This window comes from Vicia villosa, unplaced genomic scaffold, assembly GCF_029867415.1.
Source record: "Vicia villosa cultivar HV-30 ecotype Madison, WI unplaced genomic scaffold, Vvil1.0 ctg.000920F_1_1, whole genome shotgun sequence".
NCBI lineage: Eukaryota > Viridiplantae > Streptophyta > Magnoliopsida > Fabales > Fabaceae > Vicia > Vicia villosa.
In genome coordinates, this window is record NW_026705414.1 from 603106 (window position 1) to 614871 (window position 11766).

Sequence of the window (11766 nt, forward strand, 5' to 3'; positions counted from 1 at the left end):
TTCCGCGGAGTTTAGAAGGGTGTTACAACAACCAATATACATGATACATTGTAACAAGTCCTCATTCTATTAGAAGACAAAACACATAGAATTAGATTGTCACTTCGTAAGAAAAAACTCTAAAACCATCTCTTTGATCTCCTTCCCATCACCTCATCTCAGCAATTAAAAGACATATTTACTAAAGCTCTTGATCTCACTCCCTTTCATACTTTTGTTTCTAAGCTTGGTCCCTTCAACATATGTAATCTATTTTGAGGAGGGGATAATAGACTATAGTAACTTTTTGTTAATTATTTAGCATTTCTAATATTAGTTAGTTAAGACAGTTAAGTTATTGGTTAAGTCATGCTCACTATAATACTAATAGTACTATAGTACCTAACTATCACACATTTGTAATCATCTTTCTCATAATGGAATAATTCACTCATTCGCATTTACTTTTTTTTTTTTTTACATTCACATTTACTTTTCAATTCTTCATTTAACTTTCAATACTGAAAGTAAAAACAAGAATCCAGCTTTAAGAAAACTTTGAGTTTTATAGTCTCTTTCCTAATTTCATTAGTTACGTAGTCAAGATATTCATTGTTAAGATATTGAAGGGAATCTATTTTTGAGATGCAATAACCTCTATTGTTAGACTAACTAATGAAGCTTAAGTCTCGAGGAATTAACATGTCACCCTTTAAATTATACATGTTAATTCTTATTTTTTTTATTTCATTTTTATCTCTGATGAGATTCAAAGAATTTTCGGACGAAATTTTCGGTACACCCTACCAAATTTCCGATACGAGTAAATTTCCGGTAGTGTATTTAAAATTTTTGGTATATCGGAAATTTCAAATTTTCGGGCAGTACTAGAAATTTCTGGTAGGTTTTAATATTAGGTTTTTTCAACGGTTGAGATTTTGCCGACACTTTTGGAGGGTCCTTATTGCACCGACACATATGTGTGGCCTAGAATGCATCACCATTTGTATAAATAAGGGTCTTAGGGTTATTGGATAACATATCTCAACAAAATGTCTCTTCCTCAATATTTGATTAATGTAGCAGTATATTTTTATGGCTGCAACCCTGCTGTTGAAACCAAGATTCCAGATGGCCCCGAATCCGTTGCCACCTAGAAAGAAACGTTGAATAATTCACTGTCTGATTCAGATAACAGAAAGGTGACAAAGATTGAGTTTCTGGAGGACTGTATTGATACAAATGGAAGGGTGAAATACAACCTAATCGAGTTGAAGAATGATGAAGATGTGAATGCCATGTGGAAATCATTTCTCCATAGGATAACTAAAGGTCCGATCGAGTTGGACGCGCAGATCCGAAGATCCATGGACGACATAATGAAGTGTCTGAAAAGTCCAAAGTCATCTGTTAGTGTCTAGGTTTTCATGTTTCAGAGTACTGTTTATGTTTGTTGTTTGTTGTTTGTCGTCTGATGTTTGTTTGTTATTGTTGTCATTTTATTTTCTTTACCTAATCGAAACATGTACTACCAAAAAAGATGATCCAATAAAAAGGATGTGTATCCAAAATATACATATAATACAACCATAAAAAAATAAATCTACATATCCCCTCCACGGGAAACATCGGCCAACCTAGCTAAAATAATATGAACCTCACCATCAAGGTTCACCATCATCTCCCCAAATGAAAGATGAAAGGATGATGTCTCCAAGTGCCACCTCTAAACAAAAGCTGATAACAGGGAGGCGTCCAACATCGTCAAGGAGCATCCAGCAAAGTCCATTAGATAGAAATCTTGAACTATCCTCCTCACCTGCTCAGGCATCTGGCTCTCGGGGAATTTCTTCAACTTCCACCCGTGAGAAACGACCTTCAACACTGGACGCTCCTATAACAAAATAATACAATTAAAACAAATTAGTATAAATCAAAGCGCGTACCTCGCCCTGCCATATTCCGTTAACACTGACCTGTCAGAAGGTCCTCTGGGGAAACCTCCATTAGTGTGTACTGATGGATGCGTAGATGCACAAGTGGTGGTGTTTGTATCCTGAATCACCCGCTCCTGACCTATTCGATCCTCAGCCACCGGCACCTCAACCTCAGCCACTGACACCTCATCCTCAGCCACCCACTCCTGAACCACCTGCTCCTCCATACCAGAAATTCCGGTACAATATACTAGAAATTTCACAAAAGTACCGTAAATCTTACTTGTTTTTGCCAAATTTCCGACACGCCTTCAAAATTTTTGATATCGTCAAAAAATTTGAAAAATTCAATTCTCTTCATAAGTTTGTGAAAATGTGATAATAATAATTGATTGGACAATTTAATCTTTTCATAAATTTGAGAGATAACATGTATAATTTGGAGGTGACATGTTAATTCCTCCTAAGACCTATAACCTACAACTATTAGTCACGCATCATCCCATCATAAGTTGATGAAAATGCCTCAGAATCCCATGAAAATGCCTCAGAATCCCTTTGTTAATTTTTTAATTTAAAATAGAAGCATATAGTATTGATCCGTATATATAAATTAAATTCACAAAATAATATTGGTATTTATTATTAAAATAATTTTAATAGTGTTGATATTATAAAATTATTTTATACCGTAGGTGCATCATCTCTTTTATTTTGAATAATTAATATATTTTAGATATATTAGTAAATTTTTTCTTATACATGGAAATATAGGAGGGAACAATTCTTATTTTTTCAATTAATTTTGTATTCATTTGATAAATCCAAATTTAATGGAATAAACCCAACAAAATCATGGGTATTTGTTTGGTGAACCTAGGCGAGTGATAATAAGTCATTTACATCATTACATGAGATTGACATTGACATTAATGTTTCATAAGTACATAGCTAGGTTGTTTATCAACATTGAATCATATGGAAAAGAGCAAAATTCTGATAATTGGTGCTACGGGAAGTCTCGGTTACCATTTAGCAGAATCAAGCCTCAAATTTTGTCACCCAACATTTGCTCTTGTTAGAGATTCTTCTTTTTCCGACCCAACCAAATCCCATAAACTTCAATGCCTTTCCCATGCCGGAGTCACCCTTCTCAAAGTATGTTTTTTTTCTTCTTCTCTCTTTTGTGATAGTACTTTTTTTTAGTCTTATCTCATTCTTCTGGTTGATATTTTATGCACAGGGTTCTCTCCAAGATGAAACTAGCCTCGTTGAAGCTGTGAAGCTAGTAGATGTTGTAATTTGCGCTGTTTCAGCTAAACAGACTCTGCAGCAAAAGCTTCTCATTAGGGTTATTAAGCAACTTGGTTCAATCAAGGTAAACCATTACCATAGTACACATTGTTCAAATTGTGCATGAACCCTTCAAATTCTTAGTCTTACAAAAATGTGTGCAATATTTGTTTATTATTGGTTGGCGTTGGCGGCTGCAGAGGTTCGTTCCGTCTGAATTCGGCTCGGATCCTACCAAGGCTAAAGTATGCGAACTCGAAGATGGCTATAACTTCTATGCACCCAAAATTGAGATTAGGAAACTTGTGGAGTCGGAAGGCATTCCTTATACTTTCATATCATGCAATTTCTTTATGAAAGTTTTGCTTCCTTCTCTCGTTCAACCTGGCTTAGAAGCTCCTCCTAGGGACAAAGTCACCATATTCGGCGATGGCGATACAGAAGGTCTTTACTTACTTCGTCAAGAATTGAAGATCATTGTTGTTTTTTGAAGTGTTTGGTTATTCATGAATTGTTTTCAATTGCAGGCGTGTTTATGCAGGAAAGTGATGTTGCTGACTTTACTATCAACGCGGTTGAGGATCCCCGCACGTTGAATAAAGTTTTGTATTTGAGACCTTCTGGAAATGTTTGTTCTTTGAATGAGCTGGTTGAGTTGTGGGAAACTAAAATTGGGAAGAAGCTTGAGAGGTTGCATGTCTCAGAAGAAGATCTGCTTGAGAAAATCAAAGGTATTATAATAATACTACTCTTTTTTGGTTTCAATTATAATAATAGCACTACATACAACTAACAACACATGGATCACTTCACTAGGAATAATTATTGTATTTCAATATTTTCAAAAACCTCTCTCATTTAGCTTTTAAGTTATTATGTTTAAGCTTTATTTTACAATCTATGAGCTTATACATAAGGGCTTTTCACACCCAATAGACCTGTACACGCTGAATACATTATTTGATAACTCTACCGGTGCTAAGTCAGTTAGAATCGCAATATTTATCTCAGTGTTAGTTGTATGAGAAACATCCGTGTTCTATACTCAGTGATTTTTGGTTTTTATAGAGCCTTCTCTGCCTGCCTTGAGTCTTTTATGCTAATTTAGTTGTCGTTACTCGTTATGGTACATGTCGAGTTAAAGTCCCTTATTCCCTTGTCTGAAATCGGCCTTTAAGGTTATTAAATGGCTTAAAACATCATGCCTATAGATATGATGGATAATCATCAGGATGAGTTGTATTTGGTCCTGAGTCGGCTTTCTCGACCTGACCCATTAAAAGTGATATGGCCTAGTCTTTTCCTGTGAATTGATCAGAGTGAGGCAGAGGGCGGGTTCTGTCGCGTCTGGGTTTGAGTACGGTCCAGATTCTTTTAGGTGAAATATCGGAATATACACAGTTCCTCAAGCACGAGGACTGTAGGAACGAGATGATTTAGGGGAGAGACCGTAATGTATACCGTCCCCTCAAATATGAGTCTTGTAGGAGCGAGATACTTTAAGAGAGACCAGAGTAAGCAGTCCCTCAAGCATGAGGTCTGTAGGGACGAGATGCTTTAGGAGAGAGATCGAAATGTTCAAGATTTATTTTGATTTAAAAGTCTCCATTATCTAAATATTAATTGAAATCAAACCTATAAATTATTCGAAACATATGTTGCAGTTTCTTATTTTGTCAAGACTTCAGGAGAAAAGAAGAATCACTTCTCACACATATGGATATGAAGTATCTTCATAAATACATCTATTCAAAACAACTAATTCACATACTGTTTGCAATTTTTATGGCTTTGCAGAAACAACTTTCCCTGCAAACTTCGAGATGCTTTTTATATATTCTGCTTTCATAAAGGGAGATCACACATACTTTGATATTGACTCTTCCTTTGGTGTGAATGGTACCGAACTATATCCACAGCTGAGATATACCACAATCAGTGAATTTTTAGACACACTTATGTAGACTTTGTTTGTTTCGGATGTTTGGAAATTCCATTTTTCCTATGTTCATGTTAATATTTGTACTTGTGAACGCAGCTTAAGAATGTCTAAATGTGTTTTTGAACAAATTAACAATGCTAGTTCTTTGGCAAGGAGTGGTTGATACAAAATTGAGCAATAAACTTGTGGTACGTAAACTAGTAATCTTAAAGACAATTTGTGTTATTTTACATTTGATATTTCCACCCCAAGGATAATATTAATAACTGAATGTAATGGAGAAGTTATGTCCATAAGCTGTGATTGTTTTGGTATGAAATGTTGAGTAAGAAAGTTTGCTACCACATAGGTATGGGGAATTCCTTCAGCCTCAAGTCCTTCATTAAAACAAAACAATGTATGATCCATAAAACTAAGGTTCAAATTCCTTAACAGTGTGTGATTGCATGAAAAAATGAGTGCAGCATATTCAAATTCATTAGTTTGGTGATTATGGAAAAAGAGATATTGGAGTTGTACTAAGAAGGAAATTACAGATTCAACTCTCTCTATAACTTCTTCAATAGAGCCAAGAGCACACTCCATATTTAAATGTTAAACTTACGTGTTACATTATTATTTCTCTATTAAATATGATTGAGGAAGTTAAAATGTATCCCTATCTATCTCTAATTAAAAAAATATTAAGTGAAAAATAATATTCAACTTTTTTTAAATATTATATAATCTATAGTCTTAGTATCTCACACACGGTGAAGAAGATAGAAAGTATAAAAAATATGTATCTTTATTGATAAAAATTTCCTATACTTTCTATCTTTCTTATCCAAAATTTTGTATTCAGCTTCAAAAGAGGAAGATGACACAATTTCCTACTTCTTAGATTTCCATGAAATAATGGCAGGACCAAGAAAAATACAATATCCCGTGATAGAATTTCATGGGTCAACACAATAAGTTGAATCATAATTTGTAAAATTTAGTTAATTGCAAAGAATTGATAGTTGGAAAAAACAATCCTTGAGAATTGACAACTTGAGACACCAAATAATATGAATGGCAGCTTAAAAATAGATTAAAGGGACATAGACAAATAACGACTAAGTTGTTGCAAAGAGTAAGTTATGTTTGGGCTTAGACAAATCCTAGAAGCAGTTTCATCAGAAAAAATTTCACAACTAATATTGGTGAACTTGAAAGCAGGGTTAGCCGACTCCACCAACGTCACACTCTTTTGGGACAGTTCGTCAATTTTAAAATACTTGGCAGATTGATCTAAAAAAGTACATTTGACCTACCCTGACACTCCAAATAGGCCTTAATTTCAACATCGCTAGGTTCACAATTACTGATTTTTTGATAAACTTGGACGAAATCATTAATGCATTCTCTCACCCGCTTAGCAACTTGTATTTATGCATCAGTCAGAACAGGAGGGAACATGGAGACCTCAGAGTAATCTTTCTGACCACCACCATCTAATAGCAGAGCCTCGAGAGAATCCAACAAAGAAGCTTTCTCATCGAGGGAGTTCCTAGATACCCTTTTTGAATCAGAATCATCAGTCAAGGACACAACTTCGTGGCCATGTAATCGTGAGTAAGGAAAAGGGAATGTGAACCAGGAGATACCCCTGTTCCCACAGCGGAAGAAACACTACTTTCAGAATCAAAATGGCGAATATGGCTACCGCTTATCTTGACTAGAAAACAAAAAATGTTGAAGGTGAGCTTGAGTTGAGAATGGTACTTGGAGAAAGGCAAAGCTGATGAAGCAAAGTAATTGAGAAGAGTAGAAGACACTTGCCAAAAAGAAACACCTAGGAATGAAAATTGATTCTTAGGATTGCGAAAAGTTTCCTTCGCTCTAAAAGACTCCTATATATAGGCAAAAATGATTGAACGATCCAGATCAATAGTGGAATGGAGTTGCAAAATCAACAATTACATTTCTCCTTGAAAATGCAATCAAACTCGAGCGCACTCGAGTGCACTATAAACAACACCACGCGTTAACTAGTCATGTTAGCCCATGGTTAGAAGGAAGCAGCAAAACGTTTCAATGATGGAAATGCATTTAATGTGTCTGTTTCCCATTACTTTTTCAACTAGCTCCAAACGTTTCTTTCTTAGTTCAAATCAGACGACATTCTTGGAGGTTGGCCACGACTGCTAAAGACTTTCTCGGTTCCTTCAGCGCCTGCCAAGCCTTGGGGAAAACTGTTCTGCTTTGGCCAAAGGTCTAAAATGGCTATGGCCCAAGCAAACTCAAATCCACTCCACATGACACAAGGTATAAAGTCATCTCACACAAAATGCAAGGTACACTTTATGATCTCCACTTCTCCTACACTCTTCTTGAATCTTAAACTGACTTGCACGTTAGAGCGCTAACTTTGCAGGTCCACCTCATATGCATGCCGTCATATCGAAAGTTAACACCACATATTCAAGATTCTGCATCAACCGATTACATCCATTTCTAATTTTAAAAGGAAACAAAATTAAATAATCTGTTTACAAGAGTCGGTTAGAATACATCCATTTCTAATTTTAAAAGGAAAGAAAATTAAATAATCTATTTACAAGAGTCGGTTAGAATGTATTTATATCTATGCCAACCTCGAACTATCCAAAACTATCTTAACCGATTAAATAACTATCCAAAACTATCTTAACCGATTAAATACACTTGAAATTAAATGACTCTTCTAACTATAATTACATTAAATAACTGTGTGATATAGAGTGACACTCGTTTTAACTTAGATGAATTATAACAGTTTGCTTTTATAAATTATAGGTTAAATGCATCTTTCCTTTATGTTTTTGAATTAATAGCGTTTTGCTTATTTTTATTTTTGGAGTTTTAAACCGGTCGTTTAAGACATCAAACTAATCTTTTTAAATTTTGATTTAATAATATTTGTGCCTATGTTATTGACCATGGTTACAAACGTTTGGTTGTTAAAAGGCACAAATATTACAATAATTTCTTTTTTTATCAACTTGCTGTCAAGTTTCTCTTCTTGCTTATGATGATGATTCATTACAATATAGTTTGATTCATGTGTAATGCAGGTTCAATTTTATGAGAATTGAGATTAACACATTTAGTCCTAAATGAATATTCCTCTCATATTTTTATCAAATGTAAGAAACAGTAAATGCATTGTAACCTTTTCATTTTCAAGTGGCTGTTTGTAACTTGAATGTAGAAAAATAAAGTGAGTGAACCAAGTAGTAAAATGATCTTATTTATTAATAGAGAACAGTATACAACAAAAATATGTTATGTACTTCAAAAGAAGAAGAAGAATGTTGAAATGAAGCATCTTGAATGAGCTCATCCAACAAATAATAACAGAACATCTTGTTTACATCTCCATCTTCAAATTGCTAGCTTCAACCATACCTGAAGTCATACAACAAATCATTTAGAATTGCTCTCGCATCGGTCGCAATCAAGGTTCGCAACGTATTATTACCGCGACCGTTGTTTAAAAAAATTGGTGGATAAAAAGAAAAGTGAGTAAAGAATCTTCATTTTGATGAAAAAGGACTTATCCTTATCTGTGGGGCTCTCAGGTCTCTATCATGAATGAAAATTCAATTTGTCTTGAATCTAATTTCTACTTCTATGATAGCTGCCTAAGAAAAAAAGTGATTTGACATGTCATAAATTGGTAGATACCTGTGAATGGCTGAGAAGGAAAGGACATTGATCTTCCTTGATCAAAATCCACACTGTGAAGGTTTTGAAAATCACCTTCCCAAGTTGAAGAGGGTAAAATATGCTGCAGTATACATAAATTAAGATTCATTAAAGAATAATAATCATTAACGAACATGAACAATGTTTTAGATACACAGAAGGGAAACATACGGTGAAACATGATGAGTCAAAGATTTCGGGTAAAGATGTAGATGTGGGGATATTTATGTTCCTCCGAAGCCCGATTTCCGGAGGGATCATCCCCATATTGTTTGTTAGTCCACCACAACTCGAAAGTATTTGTTGCGCTGAATTGAATTGAAGATATGTAGGGTTAGTCATGTCTGATTGCATCCCTATGGTTGGAAAATTTTGAGGAAAAATCTGTAAAATTCAAATTACATAAAGAGCATGTTAGTATGAAAGATAAAAAAAATGTATAAAATCAAGGTTTTAAATTGCGGTCGCAATCACAATAACTTTTAGTGATATTACATATAACCGCAGTCAAAAGTGACTGATACAACCTTAATCCGTTGTTACATAGATAACACAAAATATTATGATGTTGCATATCGAGAACACTTACCTCTTTGGCAAACAATTCATCAATGTTGAAGTCAAGTCTTGGATTTACAGCTGCTAATTTCATCGACAAGAACTGCATTTGGCGATAAAGTACTATGAGTTAGTTTGATTTCAATTGTTTGATCCTAAAATCGAAAGCTAATAAACTAAAACTTAATCAAACACTGTCATGCATTCCAATATTAAGAAATTGAGCAGGACTAAAACTCTAACCTCAACTTGTCTCTGAAGAGATTGAACATAGTTAATAATTTCATCAAGCATTCCAGCTTTTCCAGCAATTTTGTTACATCCCGGCACTAAATCTTGTAAATACTTCATCCTCTCACTTATCTTTTCTCTTCTAACCTGCAAAAAACCGAACACAACATCGGCATTGAAACACACCAAAAAAACATACTGAACAAAACATAATAGAATAGTTAAATTAAATAGTACTTACTCTTTCTGCTAAGCTATGACTATCAGTGGCTTGACCACGACGCGCTCGAACATGAATGTAATCAAGCTTTTCCTTAGAATTAGTATCACCAGAGTTTTCTCTTTTTGTTCCATTGTTGGACTTTGTAGTCTTGTGTGTCTTTGTAACTTGCTCACTGGTTTTTGATTCCTCTTCTTCTGTACTCACTTTCATCCTCTTGTCATGATTAACAACAACCTAAACAAAACCAACAAAGCTTAAAACCAACCAACCAACCAAACAAACAAGTACCTTAACAAACAAAAACTCTTCAAAATCAATCTCACCTTAGAATTACTATTATTATTATTATTATTGATAATTTCAGCTTTTCTTTTCTTAATGCTATCTTTTCCGAATCCATTATTAGCAACGACTTCGCCAAGAGCGGAATCGCAAGCAACCATCATAAACTGTGGAGGAGAAGAAGAAGAAGAGAATTGGTGAAAGTTGATTGTTGGTTTTTGTGTTTGTAACAGTGTCATGTCGGAAATGGTTGTTTCTCCTCCTGTTAGATTACCCGAAGTGTTGAGACAGTGTAACATGTTGCTGTTGTCTTTGTTATTGTTAATAGGAATAGCTACTTTACTGTTCTTGGTGTGTACTGTTTTCTGTTACTGCTAAATTGCGCAGTGGTGGGTAATGTTGGTAACGTGCGCTACGCTACGCTCGCTCGCACTATTTGTAGAAACGGCGAGGGAGGGAGGGAAGAAAATAGTGGGTGATGTGAGAGAAGAGGGTGTTGATTGAAGAACATATATATAATAATTAATTAATGGAAAATAATGATAATAATAGGATATTATTTTTTAATTAAAAAGGTTTGATGAAATTAAAAAGAGTTTAGAAAAAAATAATAATAATGGCGGAATGTGAGAAGGAGTGGGAGGAGGTATTAGTGAGTGTGGGACAGAGAGCCAACCGATATATCCATAACCGAGGCCGTGGGCTTTGGGTCCTACTGATATGACTGCCACGTGGGTGTGTTCCATAGCACTAAAATCACACTTTTTTTTTGGTGAGCAAAATCACACTCTTTTGAAGTAAACTATTTTATTTTATTTTTGGGATACATAGGTACAATGATTACCTTCATTTAATTGAGATTTTTAAATATAAGTCTTTATTAAATTACAAAGTTTTCAACTTGTATATATAGATAAAAAATTGTATAGGGTTTTTTCAAGTCACATGGATATCCGTGCTCGATTTTTTTACAAGCATCTTAATGACAACTTTGATATCATAATCGTCACACCTGTTTTTAATACTCCCTCTGGTCCTATTTATAAAAAAATATTAATAATGTATCTAGACAACATATTATCCAGATATATTATTTATTCAATGTATCTAAAAAGAGAATATTTTCTTATAAATGAGACCAAAGGTAGTAATAAATTAAGGTTTCTCTTCTCTTCATAATCCTAATTCTCGATTACTTATAAACTATTTGGGGGAAAATACAACACAATAATAATGGTTTGGATGACTGTAGAAATATGTCATGAACTTAAGTGATGAATAGAAGGAAAACATGATTCGAAACTATTATAAATTAGAATGCCAAAAAAGCTATTGGGAAGTCTACAAAGGACGTTGGCACCGTAAAGTGGCGGTTTGACACCAAGTTGGGTGAAATCGACAGAGGTAGAGTCAGAACTGTGACGACAGTTTGACGACTGACAATGCCATTTAGGTCTAGGCTGTGGCGATTGAGTCCGGTAGGCGCAGTCCTTGGGTTGCGGGTCCTGTTTGGGTAGTTCAATTCGTGGATATCGTGTCATGTCAATTTGATTCGCGAATCTGTTTGTTAGAGTCTTTTTTTTGAGAATGTTATAGATCTGTTGGAT

At 34.6% G+C, this 11766-nt stretch overlaps 2 protein-coding genes across 3 annotated transcripts; one reads left to right on the forward strand and one right to left on the reverse strand.

Moving 5' to 3' along the window:
* Positions 1 to 2833: 2833 nt before the first annotated feature.
* Positions 2834 to 5367, forward strand: LOC131632234 (probable pinoresinol-lariciresinol reductase 3). The gene is made up of 5 exons (XM_058903017.1): positions 2834 to 3074; positions 3160 to 3294; positions 3410 to 3653; positions 3737 to 3940; positions 5007 to 5367. Exons 1-5 carry the CDS (start codon positions 2895 to 2897, stop codon positions 5171 to 5173), a joined length of 930 nt encoding a protein of 309 aa, XP_058759000.1. The 5' UTR covers positions 2834 to 2894; the 3' UTR covers positions 5174 to 5367.
* A 3024-nt stretch (positions 5368 to 8391) lies between these two features.
* On the reverse strand, positions 8392 to 10675 carry LOC131632228 (transcription factor bHLH63-like). 2 transcript variants are annotated; one of them, XM_058903009.1, is made up of 7 exons: positions 10201 to 10670; positions 9896 to 10111; positions 9667 to 9801; positions 9455 to 9526; positions 9037 to 9249; positions 8845 to 8947; positions 8392 to 8565 (listed from the first exon to the last, which is right to left on the reverse strand). In XM_058903009.1, the coding sequence occupies exons 1-7, from the start codon at positions 10456 to 10458 to the stop codon at positions 8528 to 8530; spliced, it is 1035 nt and encodes a 344-aa protein (XP_058758992.1). In that variant the 5' UTR covers positions 10459 to 10670; the 3' UTR covers positions 8392 to 8527. The 2 variants fall into 2 exon arrangements, with proteins under 2 accessions (XP_058758992.1, XP_058758991.1); XM_058903008.1 differs by lacking the exon at positions 8392 to 8565 and having other exon boundaries at positions 8572 to 8947; positions 10201 to 10675.
* Between the last annotated feature and the right edge of the window lie 1091 nt (positions 10676 to 11766).

Excerpts from the sequence above, each read along its gene's own strand:
- LOC131632234 (XM_058903017.1), top strand. The coding sequence starts at position 2,895 with ATGGAAAAGAGCAAAATTCTGATAATTGGTGCTACGGGAAGTCTCGGT. Across the intron at positions 3,295-3,409 it reads AGCAACTTGGTTCAATCAAG|AGGTTCGTTCCGTCTGAATT; the intron begins GTAAACCATTAC and ends TGGCGGCTGCAG. Across the intron at positions 3,654-3,736 it reads CGGCGATGGCGATACAGAAG|GCGTGTTTATGCAGGAAAGT; the intron begins GTCTTTACTTAC and ends TTTCAATTGCAG.
- LOC131632228 (XM_058903008.1), bottom strand. The coding sequence starts at position 10,458 with ATGTTACACTGTCTCAACACTTCGGGTAATCTAACAGGAGGAGAAACA. Across the intron at positions 10,112-10,200 it reads ATAATAATAGTAATTCTAAG|GTTGTTGTTAATCATGACAA; the intron begins GTGAGATTGATT and ends GGTTTTGTTTAG. Across the intron at positions 9,802-9,895 it reads GTCATAGCTTAGCAGAAAGA|GTTAGAAGAGAAAAGATAAG; the intron begins GTAAGTACTATT and ends GGTTTTTTGCAG.